The 19033-nt window shown below is 44.7% G+C and overlaps 1 protein-coding gene across 4 annotated transcripts in view; it reads left to right on the forward strand.

Moving 5' to 3' along the window:
• Positions 1-19033, forward strand: part of ARHGEF3 (Rho guanine nucleotide exchange factor 3) — a 315913-nt gene that overhangs the window by 241029 nt on the left and 55851 nt on the right. Inside the window, exon 1 of one of the 4 annotated variants that reach the window (XM_045078715.1) lies at positions 2289-2592. The exons of the other annotated variants lie outside the window; for them this stretch is intronic. Coding sequence (XP_044934650.1) covers positions 2497-2592 — 96 coding nt within the window. The 5' untranslated portion in view covers positions 2289-2496. Of the gene's footprint in view, positions 1-2288; positions 2593-19033 lie in introns of those variants that run through there. 4 annotated transcript variants of the gene reach the window in all.

A 19033-nucleotide genomic window follows, 5' to 3' on the forward strand; every position in this document is an offset into this window, starting at 1 on the left:
TCTCTGCCTTTCTCTCTGCCTACTTGTGATCTCTGTCTGTCAAGTAAATAAATAAAATCTTAAAAAAAAAAAAAAAGTCCCCTCTTTTCCATAGGGTTTATTTATCACCACACTGGGCTCGTGGTATGTCAGACTTCCTGCCCAGCCCTGAGGATTCTGTAGTGAGAAGACCAATTGTAGTTTGCTAGGGTCATTCTTCTCTTCACCTAGTGCTGGAAGTATACTTCCCAACTGGAGGAGAAGGCCTGGTGAGCCACCCCAGGGATCAAAGCCTGTCCCCAAAGAAGTTATTGCTAGCCAGAGTCATCTAGTTGAGATGGTGGGCCTGTGGGGTCCAGAAGAGCAGGAAGAAGGGAATGAGGAACAGCTCCAAATGATTCAGCTCATAGTCTCTGCAGCCAGGGGGCCCTTGAGTGAGCCCTGTCACTCTCTCTCCTGGCCCTCCTTTGGCTGCAGAGTTAATCAGGGGCTGCGTTTAGTTGGGTGCCTTTTTGGAGATAAGATTTCCCTTTGTGTCCCCACCAAGCTTGGTCAAGCTTACAGGAAGCATCTATGTAAGCTCCCCATCAGCACAGCTTGGTTTAAAAGATGAAGTTGTGTTTGGGAATACAAATAAAAAAAATTAGTGGTCCAGAAGCACACTTCTCACCACAAAACTTTTCTTTAATCACCTCCTTCTCACTGCTTTACGGTATAGATAGCATATAAGTGATATATAATATATATAAAATACATAAATAGATATATAATAGATATCCTATATAAATATATAAATAAATAGGGTATGTGTGCGTGGGTATATATGCATATATTTTTAAAGATTGGTTTATTTATTTGAGGGGAGCAGAGGCAGAGGGAAGGCAGAGAGAATACTCAAGCAGGCTCCCTGCTGAGCATGGAGTCCAATGTGGGGCTCAAATCCAGGAACCTGAGATCATGACCTGAGTTGAGATCAAGAGTCAGATGCTACATCGACTGAACCAGCCAGGAGTCCCAAAGTACATATTTCAGGGGGAAAAAAACTCAGGTTCTTTCTTTAATCTCAACTGGAAACCAGTAATTCAAGAGTCTCCTTTACATATGTGGCAAAAACAGGGCTAGCAAAACGGGCCAGAGAGATTCTCCCTTTTCTGAAGGCAGTGTGTCCACACTAGCTGGACAACAAAGTGGGTTGAATTTAGCCTCAGGGTGTAGTTTTGGTACTTGGGATGAAAGAGCTATGTATCACGAGGTTTCCTGTCTGGAAAGTGGAAACTGTGGATTCTGGCCTTAGCTGGAAGCAGAGAATACTACTGAAACAGGGTCTAGATATTTTCATTCCCATTACCTTCTGTACACCTAAGAAGTCAAAACAAAAGACATCATCTCTCCAGACCCCCACCTGCTGTGGTCATGACTTTAAATAGGAGGGGGGAAAGTCCAACAGTGCAGTTCACAAAATTACTTTTGAGACAATGGTCATTTTAATATTTTTAAAAATTAACTTCAAATTTACCAGGTAACACGTATATTTTTCTTGTAAAATTTTTGAGAGTAGCTCTAAATTTAAAGTCTCCTTTGCTGCTTTTCCCAGGTGTACACCCTGGCACTGATGGCCTCCCTTTAGCCCCAGAGGGACTCATAAGTTTGCTATGCATCCTTCTGGATGGTTTTCAATGGTATCTCCTTACATGTTGCTATAGCAAGGCTTGGTACAGCCCGGGGCTCACGTTGCACAGCTTCATCTTGACAGACCCTGTCAGATGGCTCTGAATCGCTGGCTGCCTCTAACCAGCCTCTTCATATTTAAAAACGGGTGCAGAGGAAGGTGCTCCAAGGAAATCTCTGGAAGTGGTGGAAATGTGTTTCCTGATTATGGAAGCGGTTACATGAGCGTTTACGTTTGCCAACACTAAACTAACCGTACGCTTAAAACGGGCACATCTTTCTGTTTATAGATTATACTCCAGTGACGTTCATTTAAAAAAAAAAAAAATGTGTGAGGGGAGGTTGGCTGGGAAGAAGGCAAAACCGAATACCGCCTCTTCTTAGTGTGGGCTTTTAAAATATGCTCGCTCTCTCCCCGCCGCCCCGTTTCACCCCAGCCTCGGTTGTACCCGCCGCCTCTTCGACCCTGAGTGCCAGCGAGTCACTGGGACAGGGTGGCTCCGGGGATCCGGCCCGCGGAAAGAACGGTCCCGCGGCAGGTTCGCCCCTCGCAGCGCCGGGGGGTTTCCGCCGGGCGGTACCGGGGTGCTTCGGGGACGCGTCGGGCCGGGGCGGAGTCGGCGCTCCGCCCCACCCCCGCCCGCCCCCAGGTGGGCGGGCCCGGACTAGGCTCCACCCCCCCTTTCAGCCGGAGAGCTGAGTCGGTCCCGCCAGGCCAGAAGCCGGCTGTCAGTCTCCGTCCAGACGCTACCGCCCGGCACCGTGGAGCTGGGGCCCCCTTTCGCCAGGGAGTTTTGTGGTCGCCTCGGGTCAGCGGTGACATCCCAAAGAGCAGGCCCGGCAGCCACCATGGTGGCCAAGGATTACCCCTTCTACCTCACGGTCAAGAGGGCGAACTGCAGCCTGGAGGTACCCCCGGCCAGCAGTCCGGCCAAGGACGCGGAGGTAGGGCCTCCACCTGGACCTCTCCGGGTCCGGGTCCGTCTGTCTGTCCCTCTGTCTCGCTCCATCTCTCACGCTCTCGGCTCCCTCGCTGTGTCAGTCTCTCAATGCTTGCATCTCTTATTCAGTATGTTCCCCCACCTTCTCTCCTTCCTTCTACCTTTCCCTCTTCCTTCCTCTCTCTCTCCCTCTCTTTCCCTCTCCCCATTTCTCTCACACACACTCTGTCCCCCCATGTCTCACTCTGTCTCTGCTTCCCTTCTTCTGCCCCTTCTCTGTGGATCATCATGAACCTCCTCCTCTGTCCCTGTTCTCTTCCTCTGGGCCAGGGAGCAACTGCCTCCTTGCCCTGGCCTCGGTTGCATCCTTCAGGGCTGTCAGACTTCTGGCAGAGGGACTTTCTCTTACTGTATCCTTAGGCCCAGATGTCAGTGAAGAGCTACCTTTTAAGCATGGGTTTCCTCTTCCCTGGGTTGGGGAACAAGAAGAGGCCTTTGGGGGCCATCTCACCTGTCAGGCTTGACCTTGCAGCTGTTTGGCAGCAAAGACAGGACCTGGCACCTCTGCTTGTCATCTGTGGCCAGTCACTCAGCTGGGGGTCTGGGGGCTAAAAAAGTAATCTGAGGGTCTTGCACATGGATCCTGAAAATGAATTAAACTCCTTGGGTGAGTGGGAAGCTGTCTTGGAACACTGGAAACTTCCCTTTCCGGGAACTTTCCGGAGCCTTGAGGGCGATATGAGAGAGCCCTCCCGGCTTGTGTTTAATCTTGTCTTTTACTTCTGTGTGTTATACCTCTGCAGAGAACTCACTGGTCTTATAGGTTGGGTTCAGCTAGAGGAGAAAGCATCCTTCTCAGTCTTTGAGGGTCTTAGGGAATATAGTTGCTTCTACTAGACCACAGCTTTGCTGTGGCCAAGCTATAGTGGAACCCAAAGGACCCAGCTCATTACTGCTGCTCATGTGTATTACTTGAGAGACTGTCACTCTGTCCAACCACGACTGGGGAAAGTCTGGAGGCAGAAGTGCATCCGACCTTGGTGTGGCAGTCTTGAGGATTCCACACACCCAGCACCCTTGGGTCTCCTCAGCTGTGTGCACTTGGCTCACCAAATTATGTATATTCGGGAGGACAGCATCAAAGATTCATTGCCTCTAACAAGAGCTGCTCCAAGCCGACAAGACTCCAAACAGTCTCCGGTTGTAATCAGCTTTCTGTAAGCTGAGCACAACTAACTTCTCTCCCCCCACCCCCACCCCACACTCCAGCTCCGTTGTATATTTTCACAAAGAGTTTTTGTTCCCAGCAGCTGTGGAAGTGTAATGGCCTTAATGGTGTTTGGACTCTTATTTAAGTTTTGACAAGATAGCACCAGCATAGAATTCAGGTTGTTCAGGCTTGGAATGGATATAATGATTTTTCAATAGGAACATCATAATTTAATGAATGTAGGAACAGTGAAGCTAGTATCCTCTCAAACTCCTTTTGGAAGGAAGCGAAGCATAACCGAGTTGAATTAATAAATTGAGATGGATCAAAGGAAAGAATAATGAGAACAGCCCTGGACACTAACTAGTCCCTTCTTGCTTTCAGCTCTATGTTTTCTGAGTAGTTTGGCTAAAGGCTTGGGTAAAACTTATCTGCGTGATCTTTTCTTATTCTTATATGTAGAAGAGAAATATATCTGTATGTCACAGATGCGATGAGAAAGAAATGTGTCGCCAAATGTCAAATACTAATTTTCTTCATGGTAGCCAATTCCAATTGATAAAATGTGACTTGTTTTCCTTTTATGGGGATGTCCTGGTATGGAAGGAAGGATGGAGGGGAACAGTTTTTGAAATGGTATATATTTTTCAGGTATCCCCATTGAGTGTTTTGTGTGTATGTGTGCAGTTTAATTCAGTGAAGTGTCATACATGTTCTATACATCTTGAGGCAGAGATCTATTCCAGCGCATCTCCTAGCTTCGTTTCCTGGTAATGACAAATAGGCAAAGTTGGAAAAAGAAACTGAAATGAGTGTAGGGGGTAGTTTTCTGGTTTCGTTGACCGTGCAAAAGATAGCCAGCTCTTGTACTTCTCCATCAGCAATTAACTAAAATATATTTTCTACCAGCAGGTGTCATCATTATTTGTAAGTGTTTAAAGAAGAGCCTATCCTGGTAGGCCTTTTGAAAAACATGATGATATACATGTTTATAAATTAGGCACTGCCTGTTAATTCCTATGAAAGTAATTTTTTAAGATCAGTCATTTTTTTTTCCAAAAAGAAGGTGTTTGTAAAGAGAAGGACTGGCTTATCCAAAGTACTTTTTGACCTTCAAAGGCATTTGCAGCAAGCACCTGTGCCCTTTAGACATATAATGGCAGTTCCTTCAGAATTTGCTATGGGGAGTAGCACTGCACGGGCAAGTGCCTTCTAGCATGGTTCCTGCGGTTGCAGCAGGTGTTCTGGGGGAAGCTACTTAAGGAAAGAACTTGTGGGGAAGGGTTTGGTGTGCGGTGATGTGCGTTCAGTACCATACACTTGAGTGAAAAATGTGCAACAAACATTCTCTTAAATGCCAATGATAACTAAAGTTCTACTTGAGATTTAAGTGCTTTGTAATTTTTTTAATTTCAGTGATAATTTCCAGTGAAAGAAAAAAAAGTGATATGTTTATTTTTAAAGATTATTTTTTATATTTATTTTAAACACCAAAAGTATTCTACATGGATTACAATACTAATATAATACTGCTTCCTAATCTGGTATTTCTATATGGCGTGGATGTGATGAGTTGGGTTGCAGCTGTTTAATACCCAAAACCAGCTCGATCCTTCTAGCTCTAATCATTAATTTTAAAATCCAAGGAGCTTAGTCTGTTTTAGTCCATGGCCTCTTGACTTTCACAGAGAAACATGGTATCACGTGAGCATGATTAAGCTTGTTTCTTCTGATCACTGATGTGGCTTCACTTAATTTATGTTTTGCTTATCCCCATGCCAGGAGGGACTCGTCCTTCCAGGCGTGTTAATTGCTCTGAGCACCTTATCAAGTGACCAGAAGGAAAACTGTTAGCTCTTAATGAATTATACTGATTATAAGTTAAAAGTCACGATTTTCACAGGGTGATTTGCCTTTAAAGAAAGAAGGCTTAGGGGTGCCTGGGTGGCATCTAATTCTTGATTTCATCTCGAGTCATGATCTCAGGGTTGTGAGATCGAGCTCCGCGTTGAGCTCTGCACAGCATTAAGTCTGTTGGGATTCTCTCTCTCTCCCCGCCCCTCCTCACACCCAATCGATCAGTTCTTTAAAAAGAAAGAAAGAAAGAAAGCTCAAATTAGTGAATATGTTGGCTAAGGATGCTGGAGTCTGGTGAGAAGATTTTAAGAGTTTGGGGTCTATTTCATTTTTCATGAAAATACAAAGAGATGTTTCCATTATTTTCTTTCTAAGAATATATCTGACAATTTGATGGACAACTCACTTTTGGTTTTAAGATTCACTATCTCAGATGTTGGTCAGAATTAGGCCAGATTCAGTTAGCAGTATTTGTAATCATTGCCTTTGTCTCTCAAAAGTACATGATCTGATTTTGACTCCTCCAGTATCCTTGTGTGGCCCTTGGAATGACGTGTAGCTCAAAATGACAGAACTCTATTCCTTTCTAAGTGCCACATCTAGTGTCTCACCTGAGACCCTAACCATGTTGTAGGGTTAATATTCTTTCTCCTTCCTTTATGAATAAAGACACTGAGGAGAGGTGACTTGCAGAAAGCCATGAAGAAAATCTGCAGCTGAACCAAGATCCGATGCCAGGTTTCCTAATGGATTTAGAACAGCATTTCATACCAACATACTTTGTGGCACATAAGTGTGTTTACCTCGGAAGAAAAAGGGAGCAGAATGAAAACTTAACAGATGTATGAAATGCTTTAAAATATTTTCTTTTAAACATATAATCATGAGTACTTTCTGTAACTGGGGAAGTACTTTTTAAGCTTCAGCTTTAAAGAGTAAGGTGAACCCTGTGCCCCGCCATGATTTATGCCCCAGTAAGTCCACATGTGGACTTGAAAATTGTATGCACCTGGGTCTGTACTCCTTGCCTGCCAGCTGGAGAGCTAAAGGAGTCAAATGGTTTCCAGCAATTCATACATTTCTTGGAGTTTGTATCATGTAGTGTTGAATTGAAAGAATATACAATCAACTGCATAGAAATAGTTCTGAGGAGTTATTGCAGTTAGAATCCTGGTGTTTATTCAAGTGACCAAGTAAGTAGACTCCATGAATCATGTGATTTTGGGTATTGCTGGGAGGGGAGCAACACGGAGTTATCCAGGTAAATGCCATTGTTTGCTGATAGGATCTCTTTATGATCATGTAGCCCATGATTCTGAGACTTGTTCAGATGGGGTCTTGGGGGTCTTAGGCCTCCAGGATAGGGTGTACCTGAGCTAGGAAAAGGTCTATTAAAGGAAAACATGTTGACTTTACACATGTACATTTGAGGATGTTCAGGGTCTCAGCTCTGTACTGAGTCCTAATGTCATCTCTACCGCCTGCTTAGTGGTGTCACCCTGGACAAGCTCCTGGGCCTCTCTAAGCCCTGTTGCCCTCAGTGGTAAAATGGGGGTGATGAGAGTTCTGCCTTTTAGGATCATAGTGAGGGTCAATGAGATGTTTCATTTACAGTGCTTAGTCCAGTGTTTGGCATATAGTAAGTGTTCAATAAATAGCATCATCATCAAGACTTATGCATCTTGAAAAGATTCCCCAAACAGTTTTAATTAATGATTACTGTCTTAAATTTTCTGAGGGTTGTTTTATGCCCAGGAGGGCATTAGGGGCCTTACTGTAGGCCCTCTCTTTATCCCCACAACAATCCTATGAGGTTGGTGTATTTGTTCCTTTTTGTAGAAGAAGCAACTGAGGCTCATAGCTGGGCAATAGCCCTTCCACGATGGCTAGGCTACTAGGTGGGGAGCCAAGATGCACACCCCCCTCTGACCCTGAGATCTGTACTTTCCCAACCACATCACATTGCAGCTAAATGACTGAATCACTGGTCTCTTCACCACATAACACATGAAGGCTGAGGGCCCCTGCTGGAGCAAAAAGCCTTACAGCCAGAAGCCTCCTTTCTCCCTAGTGTCTGGATGGGAGACCCCACCATTAGTCGATGTTTCTGGCAGCCCACTTCATAGAATGGCTGCAACCCCAAGGAGTGGGCATTGCAAGCGTCCATTTGGGAGGGTTTTGGTTAACTTCCGTTCTCTGTTTCTCAATGCCAAAGAGCTGGTCTTTGGCAGAATTCTGCATGCTCAGTGCTGTGGAGGTGACACCGTTAGTTCTGCAATTAGTCATTTTGCTTATCTACATTTACCACCAGGCTTGCACCTAAACCAGTAACTGGAAGGCCCTGACTTCCATCTGGATACTTGCAAATCGTGTCACTTTCTCAAGACATTCTCCAATTGCCTGTAAAATCCTGGACTGGTGCCACTGTTTTCATAATAGCTGAATGAAAATAAATTACTGATCATATCCTAATTTTGCAAAGCCCTGTGCACATATAATTGTTATTAATGGCATATATCTAGAAAGGCTACTTCATTTGTGACGGATGCTTGCAGTTGCCTTCCATAATTTGTCAGCGTTGGTCATGGGTACAGGTCGCACACAAAATGAGGAAAATGCTGTGAATTGCATTGCCATTTATTTTTGTATTGACTCATGGACTGTCAAGAATGAAGGCCAGTGGTTTCTAATGCCTTCCATTTTTTTATTACTTGACACCCGTTATTAGCTTAGAAGAGGCTGTGTCAAACGTTAATCCAGAAAGGCTTCTGAACCTCCGACTGGCTGGGAAAGGAGTGGTTCTTTTTAAGTCTAGAAATACTTGCGTCTGGACCTTCTGTGTTTGAGCCATTGTGTTCTTTTGGAGAAGGCGGCCCTGATTATTACTAAACTTCAATTAATTGGAGCAGAACCAGAAGTCTTAACGGTAAATTCACTGGACTTTTTTTTTTTTTTTCTTTCCTCTTGGCTCTTAAGATGAGGAGGCAAGGAGTAGCAAAACAGGCTTTTTTTCCGGAGATTTATGAAACAAACAAACAAAACCAGCCTCCGGGAAATGACCCAGGGTCATTGCATTCGAGAACCTTAGAGTAGGAGAAGCCTGTTGAGAATATGGAACCCAATGGTAACCCGCTGCTATATCTTTTCAGTTTCTGCTTAAATATCTCCAGAAACAGAGAACTCATTACCTTTTGAGCCTGTACATTCTGTCTTTGTACAGTGTAGATCATGAAAAAATCCTCTCTTAACTGTAACATTGCTTCCTGCAACTGAATATTATATAGTAATACCTTCTCATGTCCTACCTCCTTAAATATTTGCAAACTGCTCTCTCTCCCCATCTACACACATACACATGTGTGTCCACGTGCACACCCACACGCGCACACACAAGCGCACACACACACACACACACACACTCACACCCTTCCCCCAGGTGCTTGTTTCTCTTGGCTAGATATCCTGGTTCCTCTCACTTTTCCAAATGGGACATACTCTCCAATCTCTTTCTCTTCCTTGCTTGTTTCCACCAGACATCCTCAGTGTGCCTGGAAATCTTGAGTATTGATCAGTCCACAAACACACTGTACAATGCTATATCAACAAATAAGGTGTCTGTTATGTTTAATGTGCTTCCTTGCGCAAGAGAAGTAGACTCATTCATTGAAAAAGATTTTTGAAATAGAGATAACAGGGGCGCCTGGGTGGCTCAGTAGGTTAAGCCTCTGCCTTCAGCTCAGGTCATGATCCCAGGGTCCTGGGATGGAGCCCCACATCAGGCTTTCTGCTCAGTGGGAAGCCTGCTTCCTCCTCTCTCTCTGCCTGCCTCTCTGCCTACTTGTAATCTCTGTCAAATAAATAAACAAAATCTTTTAAAAAAAGAAAAGAAATAGAGATAACAAATTGAAAAATTAATATCTTTGTCATTTAAATAACTTATACAGATGTAAAAGGACCTTCCATGGTGTCCATTGATAAATGAGCGAAAAGACACAAATAGGTAGTTCACACCTAGGAACTATGAACATAAACATTATTTAAATGTCCACCATAGTAGAAATTATAGAAATGAAAAAGGTAAATAATAATAGGTGCTGTTTCATACCTAATTGACATCACAAATATTTTAAAGACATGATAGAACCCAGTCCTGGAGATGTTGCAGGGAAATAACATCCATCTGTAGGGAATGAGGGTACTCATCAGTGTATATTAAAATGCACAAAAAAAGGTTCAAATCTCTGGACCCAATATCCCAGCTATTAGAGGGGAAAATGCTATGTGTCCAGAGTTGTTAATAATAATATTATTTGCAGGGGTGCCTGGTTAAGCCTCTGCCGTCAGCTCAGGTCATGGTCCTAGGGATCATGCCCTGCATTGGACTCTCCGCTCAGCAGGGAGCCTGCTTCTCCCTCTCTCTCTCTGCCTGCTGCTTTGCCTACTTGTGATCTCTCTCTGTCTGCCAAATAAATAAATAAATAATCTTTTAAAAATATTATTATTTGCAATAATGATCATGTTGTATGGTTGTGCATTTTATAGGTTTCAAAGCATTTTTATATTCTTTTCCTCATCTGAGTATAATTACCTCCATTTCAAAGGTGAGGATCTTAAGAATCAGAGAAATTCAGTAACTTTCCCAGGATCACACTGCTGTGTATAGCAGAGCTGGTTTGGCTGTCTGATTTCAGTTAAGCATCCCTTCCTATTTACTTATAACGGACAGAAAAGCCAACAACCTCTCTATAAACTACTTAATGACGGGTTAACTCCATGTACCATGGCCTCTAGCACAGGGATCAGTGACATCCTTTGAGCCATTACACACTAGCCAACAGAAATACCTTAATGTTCTTGTAAAAATAAAAAGGAAAAAAGTTCAGCATAATTACACACATGACATAACCCATTTAAATTTCTACGTAAGCACATGGGATATAGGGAGGTGGGGCAAGGGATGTGTTCTATCAGCATCCCCTGTCCCTCTCTCACCGCGTTCCCTAAATTCACAGCAGTGCTGCCCTGTGTTCAAATAGCAGGCAGGTGTTTTCCCATGTATGATTTCCTTTGAACCTTGCTCTGGCTGAAGGCACTGAGCAAGGCAAGGACTGTCCTCTTTGTCAACTGAAGAAAGAGATTTGGAGAGATTAGGAGTCAGGGCCAAAATGCTAGGCCCTCTTTGTCCAGCCTTGACTGCTTGGCATACCGCAGTGCTGGCTTAACCCAGTCATGTTCCTGAGTGAAGTTGGTAAGCAGCGCTATTTTGGGAGTATTCAGAGTGAACCCCATTAAACTTAGAACACTGCATGCAGAGACCTCACCTGGCAGCCAGTGGACTAGTGAGCCCATCCCGTGGCCTGCACACCAGGTTCAAGTGCAAAGCTTTATATTTGATGTGTGATCGCTATTAAACAAGAAGCAAAACAAAAATGGATAGACAGAACCTCCTGTGCATGTAGATGACATCCCTTAAAATGATGCCTTCCACTATTGGGTATTTACCCTAAAGATACAAATGTAGTGATCCAAAGGGACACATGCACCCGAATGTTTATAGCAGCAATGTCCACAATAGCCAAACTATGGAAAGAACCTAGATGTCCATCAACAGATGAATGGATCAAGAAGATGTGGTATATATACACAATGGAATACTATGCAGCCATCAAAAGAAATGAAATCTTGCCATTTGCAACAACATGGATGGAACTAGAGCGTATCATGCTTAGCGAAATAAGTCAAGCAGAGAAAGACAACTATCATATGATCTCCCTGATATGAGGAAGTGGTGATGCAACATGGAGGCTTAAGTGGGTAGAAGAAGAATAAATGAAACAAGATGGGATTGGGAGGGAGACAAACCATAAGTGACTCTTAATCTCACAAAACAAACCGAGGGTTGCCGGGGGGAGGGGGTTTGGGAGAAGGGGGTGGGATTATGGACATTGGGGAGGGTATGTGATTTGGTGAGTGCTGTGAAGTGTGTAAACCTGGTGATTCACAGACCTGTACCCCTGGGGATAAAAATATATGTTTATAAAAAATAAAAAATTAAAAAAAAAAAAATGATGCCTTCCTGAGCTCTGCAGGTCTAATGTTTGCAGCAGGGGCAATAATTAAAGGGTAAGGAGAACTAGAGCATTTCCCCCGAGGGGACAGTTTCCTTAGATACCACAAGAGTGAAATAAAACCGAGAACCTACATCAAGACCTTGAAAAAAGTACAGAAAGGTAAATGTTTAGCCGGTGCAACCCTTGTCAGATTTGGAAGTTTGGAGTCTTCCTGGAGGAAAAAGCCACAGAAGGGAAAAGGGAAGGAGCCAGTGGGTGGGACTTGAAGGAGCTACAGGCCTGATACCCCAGGAGGACAAGTGATAAGTCCTTCCTGTGTGCACTCTCTGGCCCCAGCACAAGGCCAGTGCAAGCGTCCCTCTCAAGTGTCTTATCTTACATTGAAATGCTAACATTTCATAATCCCCAAGTGACGCAGGCATGTCAAGAACTACCCCAGGCAAACACAGAGAAGATAATTAAAGGCCACTGGTGAAGACTCTTCTTAGGTTTGACTTCGCACAGGTGGGGGAGGGGTGCGGGTTGCTCATCAGTTCCTGTTAGGTTTTGGGGTCTTGTTCATCCCACACACTTTTAGCCATCCTCTTTGCTGGTTGGTGGTTTTCTTAGGTGCTTCTAGGCGTGGTCTTACAAAAGGGTCTGAAGCCACTGTGAAGGAAACAGACTGTTAAAGAGGGAAAAAAATTGATGGTAACTTAAGTGTCAGCCAGAGACACATGGTGAAAAGTCACCCTCCACTCAGCTGTTTGATGGTGACTTAGATTGGACAACTTCGAAAGAGAACACATCTGAAGACGGGCCTGGTTTTCTCTTGCAGTTTCTGAAGGCTTTAGTCCGCTCTCTAAGGGCCGAGGAGAGTGAGCTTTGTTGTGGCTCGGCATCAAGGAGTAGGAACTTGTTTTAGAGGACTCGTAAATGCTTAAATCTGAATTTCTCCAGCAGCATTTATTTCTAAGCTGATTCTTACAAGAGCCTCCTTACTAGCCGGGGACAGAACACAAGTAGGCTCAGGGGACCTTGGAGTCTTTGTTTCTGAAATGAGAAGATTGGCCTGGATCCCTTTTTTCCCAGAAGGTGGGTTTCATACCATTTGTGGTAGACTGAAGGACACCGGGGAAAAGAGGATACAGAGTTAAGACACACAATAAGTTTGAATCACTTTCTCTTTTCAGATCTCTTCCTGTACTTCTGATCCTTCTGAAGGTGCTGAGGCGAAAGTCTTAGTTCAGAGCTAGTGTGTCTTTAACACCTTTCTATCACTTGCTAGTCCCCGTCCCTGTCCACTGCCACCCCCCCACCCCTTTTAACAAAGCTCAGGCCTCGGGCTTAGAAGCTTCAGCAGGCAAGAGTATCTAATAAAGAATTTAATAATAGGGTTCATTTTCTCAAGTTTCTATTTATGGCAGATGCAGTGTTTGTTGTTACAATATGGTTACTTAAGTCAAAGATGAGTAATTTAAGGAAACATTAACTACGTAATAGTTCAGGTGGCCTATACATTGGCAAAAAAATTGTCAACAGTGGTGGGGAGGGTTTGGAAACAGCATTCCTGTTCTGAGGTTCTTCTAGACCAGAGCTCTGCAGCAGTAGCTTCCCAAGTTTGGTTACAGCTGCTTACAGACTAAAACTTAAATCTGGACTTTGCACATAGGACCCAGATTTCAGATACTAATATTTTTAAATAGATAAAGATGGACTTTAATATGTCATAGAAAATTATCTTAGACTAGATGTTAGCAAATTTTTAAAAAAATTAGATTTCTGTTCTAAGAACAAAGATCTTTTTTTTTTTTTTTTTCCTTTTCAAAGCTTCAAAGTTCCCAGGTTCCAGCTGAAATCATTTAACCCATCCTCTTCCTTTTCCCATTCACCCTGAGGGAAGGATTGGGCAAGACTGTATTTTAAATTTGGGGCAGACCCAGAGTGTGGTGGCTGGAAACTTGGATTTGAGGGGTGGCCTAAACCAAGTCTGAATCCCAAGTTGGCCACTTGTGAGCCAAGAGACCTTGGACAGTGACTCAGCCTCTATAGCCTCAGTTTCTTTACCTGTAAATAAGAATTTCCAAGGGAACTGTGAAAAACAAATGAGGTTACAGAGGGTATGCACAGTGCAGGCATTCCTCGCACCGTTAGCAACAACAGCATCATCTATTTTCAGTGCACGTCCGCGGAGTGGAAGCTGTGGCTGATCATCTCTATCAAGGGGTCTACTGGGAGGTCACTCTTTCCTCTGTAGGAAATACCCACCCAACTTCCCAGGGATTTGAGTTGGCACTGGCCATTATTTTTTTAAAAAACAAAAGATGTTCCAAGTACACTGGCAAGATTCAAGTTCATTCCTGCCAGGCAGGATGAAAAAAAAAAATCTAGTATGGTTTTCTGATGTTCCCAGAATGACTTTCAAGCAGGGAGTGGAGTGTGAGCTCAGGGTAGAGAGGCACGCTGGCCAGGGGAGGTGAAGAGCTTGTTATCCATCCCCAAGCCTGGCTCCCCTCTGACACACAGCATCTGGGAGTCTTAACCAAGCTCCAGCCACAGGGACAGACCCGGTGCAGGTGAGAAGGATTAGATTGCTTTGAGAGTTCATCCTGCCCATTCATTAGCAGGGTGCTTTAATTATAAATAGATCCTTTGTTAGAAATGTGGGGAAATTCCAGAGCTTGATGGATACAACTTGGTGAAGAGCCGAACAGCTCGAAATGACCCCTAATGCTCTTTGATTGTCAGTAAATATTTCTTGAGATCAGACTCTACCTAACAATTTCTCCTGAGTTTAAAAGAGAAAGACATGCTTTCTGTCCTCGAGGAACTTGTACTTGAGTTGGACCCAGTCATTCAGAACCTTAACAAAATAGTGATCGTCAGTCAGAAAAGGGGAGTGGGGAAGCAGGCAATCTCACTAGGGATTTTGACTACTAGGAGGGCAGTCCTGGGGGGTGGTCATCCAGTTAGCCCTTTGGTGCTGGATGCTCACACACCGTTCCCCGGGGGTGCCTTAACAAAGGGCAGTGTCCACTGGGGACACGAGAGCAGGGCACCTGGGCACCTGGCGGGGCACTCTGAGATGCTGGGGAAGGGTAGGAAGAGGAAAGACAGGAGGGCTGCTGATTCCAGAGTGACAGGGCTTGAATGTGGAATGAACAGCTTCAAGTTTTCCAGTCCCAGCCTCAGTCTCCATTGTCCTGCCTCTGTCATCCTTATTTCCCACAGGACTTAGGAATGGAGCAAGGTTCCGGTTCAGATCGCTGGTCTTGCTGAGGAGCAGCCTTGGGCTGAGTCCTTGCTCTGCCACTGGCTGTGTAACCTTAGGAAAGCTTCTTAACCCTTCTGAGCCTCAGTTGCCTGTTTTGTGAAACAGGCATATTAATAGTTCTAACTTAAGAGAAATCAAGGAAATCGTGCATAGAGAGCACTTTGGCCCAGCCTGGCATGAAGTCATTGTCAGTCTTGTTGCTATTATGTTATAAGAGGAAGTTGTGTATCCCAGGAAGCCGGTGTGGGGGAAAGCTTTCAAGTCAGGTAGATTTGAATTTGAATTTCAGCTTTTACTGGGTATGTCTTAGGGTAAGTCACATTACTTCCCTGAACACCTGTTTCCTCTTTTATAAAATGAGGTGATGGGGTCACTGTATGGTATAGCTGAGTGTGTGAGTGCCAACATCTGGCACGGTGGGGGGGGACTCCATGACTCTTGGTGCCTCCTCCTCCCCACCTAGGGGTCCGCCTTTGTCTAGCACTTCTTTCTCTATTTGACAGTTGAGTCACGCCTGGGTCAGGTGTGGGATGACTTCTCTGCTTCTAGAAAATTGCTAGAATCTGAGAGTAGGTCAGGAACCTGGCAGCACGTAATTTAATGACAATTCTGGAGGCTCTGAAGGGTTAGACGGCCCCAACGACACTCTGTGCTTCCCTGCTTTGTAAATTCAGGAGCAGTCCCAGAGCCTCATGCCTAAATAGCAGGGCAGGAGGAGCGATCCCCTGGCCAGTGAGACTTTCCCTCAATCCCTGAGGACACTTAGGGAAAATTTTCCAGGGAAATCTTGCCAGGTTAGACCCCACGTGGTCTTCCAAAGGAACCCTCCCATCTGTAGATGGCTTGAGCTGAAGACTCATGGGAATTTCGCCTCTTTCAGCCACAATAAATAACATTTTTCTCTTACCACAAAACTGCCTTTGTCTTTTATGGAAACTCTTACTGGCATCCCTTACCACTGAACCTCCAATGGCTAACCCAACATTTTTTTACAAAGCCAAACAGTCAGATCACAGGTTTGTATCTACTTCTTTTCTTTTAAGTCAACTGCATTGTCTATTCATTTTCTCTTTTGTGACTTTGTAATTGAAATTAGCTGCAAGTGATGTGGGGGAGCAGCACAGGTCTCTGAGACTTCTGCCTCCTTTGTCGTGCATGATACACCCTTTTTCAAACAAGCAGGGTACTGAATTTTAATACACTGTAGATAATGATACATCTGGATGCATATTAATTGCTCAGAGTTAGAAATAACACATAATCACTATGTTTCAAGGTTGCAAATGCACAGCACTGAGGGCCAGTGTTTGTTCCCAGTCTTTGGAAAAATCCATTGTTAGTGGGCATCTTTTTTATTCCTGTCATTAAAAATGTGCTACAGAATGAAAACTTTCTCAAATATAGTCTTGTGTTCTGTGTGTGTGCATGAGTGTGTGTATACACACACACGCACATCTCCCAAAGATAACATTTGAAGCTATTCATTTGCTCAGTTGGGGTGTGTGGGGGCAACAGAAGGGCCATATGAAGCCATCATAGATGACCTACCTCATAGCTTCCTGAACAGCCTGCTTTCTGCCTTATTTTTCTACATACCGTTGCTCAGTGGGTGGTAAGATGTCAGCTGAGAGCTGAAAACAGGAAAGTTTAACATTTATTTTATTTTATTCCCAATTCAACCAGTCCCTTATGGCTGGGCCACTGGTAGCTTTTTCCATTTTGAATAATCAGATTTCCGTGTATTCTGTTCTCAGCTGAGAGCAGACTGTTCTAAAACCCCCAAATGCAGTTTTCCCTGGTTCTCACTGGAGCCATGTGCTGTTGAGGATGCACGTGAACCCAATGATTTGAAAGGATAAATTGTGCTAGCAGGGACAGCTGGGGAGTACCAGGGAATATGGCAAATCTAGTTTCTGTTTCTCTCTGAAAGCCACATTTCTGCAGGTCTCATCTGCTCAGATATTGTTCTTGTCAAAAACAGAAGCTAACTAGGCCACAGGAGAAGGGGGTCCATGTTCTCATCCTGCTGCCCCCATGCCCCTGGTCAGAGGTTTTACCCAGCAGGTGTATGTGGGACCCCTAGTCCCAGTTTAGTCTTCAGTCAGATGGCAGACCTGGTTGTCAGTTTTGCTTGCCTGAGACATGTTTGATTATCCTAAATTGAGCTGGAACAGTATGTCCTTCCTTTGGGCCATTGAGATTAAGAGCTGAGCATCTTTTTTTTTTTTTTTTTTTTTAATTTCTGTGCCTGTTTCCCCCCCATTTCTGGGAAACGAAGATAACGCTCAGCTTCAAAGGACAATAGGTGAATGAAAAAGAGAAAGGACATGCCAGTGCGTCTGTATGGTCCTTTTTGGAAGCCCAGGATAACTTGTTATTTGGGGAGAAATTCCATCTTGCTCATCTGACATGGGTTGAACACCCAGAGTTCCTAGCCGTGCCTAATCCCAGATAGTACTAGGATCTGGCAAGACTGGAGGCCAGCTCTTCTAGACCATAATTTAGCAATCAATGTTGGGTTAGGGGTAGGAGGGTTTTGATGCAGACTTCAAGACCCACTTGGATTCCCTTCCCCAACTCAGGTTCTTACCTTGGGATTTCATGGCTGACATTTTCCTCTCCTCCGACATAACCTTGGATCCCGCCAAACAACTCCCAGTTTTGCTCTATCCAGTCAGAGCTTGACTAAACAGATAATAAAGCTGCAGGAAGAAAGGCAAGGCAGGAATGTGGAATCAAAATATGTGGTCTCATAACCTGAGGCCAGTGGCAGGAGCATGTCATTGGTGAGATTGTGGTGTGGCAGGTGACATGGAGTTCCCAGCTTCATCCTTGGGAGGCCCAGGGCAAAATCTAGTGCTGCAGGAAATGGATGAGGGCAGGAGAGCAGGCTCGGGGAGAGACCACACCTCTCCTTGGGCATTAGACATAAGGGCAATAATCTGATATTTGCAGGAGGCAACTATGGGGCAGGCTTGTACCAAGCACATTACACACATGATCTCATGTCACCTTCCCAACAGCTCTGTTAGGGGGTAGGAGAGTCACCCGCACTTCACAGGGGAGGAGACCAAGCCCATGGAGGTCACATTGTTGGTTCGAGGTCATAGGGCATTGTGCTCTGGTTAGGAAGGTTGGCTCATATTTTATCCTTAGATCCTTTGCAAAGAATCAACACATTCTTTAGGCCAGTGTGATAAGAACCTTGTCACTTGCTGCAGAGACTTTTGGCCTGTTCCTAAACTCTGGGGAAGCCTCGGCAAATATCCTTAAAGTACCCTGGAGGGCAGTTCCCAAACCCTGAAGTGGGAATGGAATCCCCAGTTGCATTATTCTTCCCCTCCCCCTCCAACTCAGCCCAAGGGGAAGCCAGGGAGTCCCTTTTACAGAGAAAAACAAATGCAGAATTTATACCCCACCCACCTAAGGGCTCCCAAGAAGTCAGTAGGAAATGACTGCCCACGAAACCCCAGAACCACAGAGGAGACCTTCCTCTGGGCCCTATGCCTGGGATTAGGCCACCCCTGCCACCTCCCGGTACCTTGTTAACATTCTGTAAGCAGGAATGTGTGCCTGGACTCTATTTTCTAGACCTACAGATGGGTGCAGCATGGTGGGCACATCATTTCTGTGGCAGTCTTGCAAAAAGTGCATAACCTGAATCTAATTGTCAGAAAATGTCTTCTGGGCTCAGAGTTGGCCTTCCCTTAAGGGCCACCGAGGTACGACTCTGGTGGAAGCCCTGAGACCTTTCCAGAGGTCAGACTCTTAAAGTGCACCAGCCCCAAGCATCTGGCCCTGTCTGCCTCAAGAAAGTAAGAGTTTTGCCTGACGTTCGGAAGGCAGATGTGGATCCAGGGACCGCAGAGAGAGCTAAATATTTGGCTTCCTCTTTCTCTGAAGGTCTGCAATGCCATGTCTGGGCATGACCAAAATGGGTTTCAGGCAATGGGCTGGCGTTTGCTAAAAGGAACTTAGCTGGGGTGTGGGTGTGGGTGTACATTTCTCCTCTGCCCAAGGTTAATAGTAACATCCTGTGTAAGAGAACTTGAAT

Source organism: Mustela putorius, unplaced genomic scaffold (assembly GCF_011764305.1).
Source record: "Mustela putorius furo isolate JIRA1106 unplaced genomic scaffold, ASM1176430v1.1 tig00000095_pilon_pilon_pilon, whole genome shotgun sequence".
Lineage (NCBI taxonomy): Eukaryota > Metazoa > Chordata > Mammalia > Carnivora > Mustelidae > Mustela > Mustela putorius.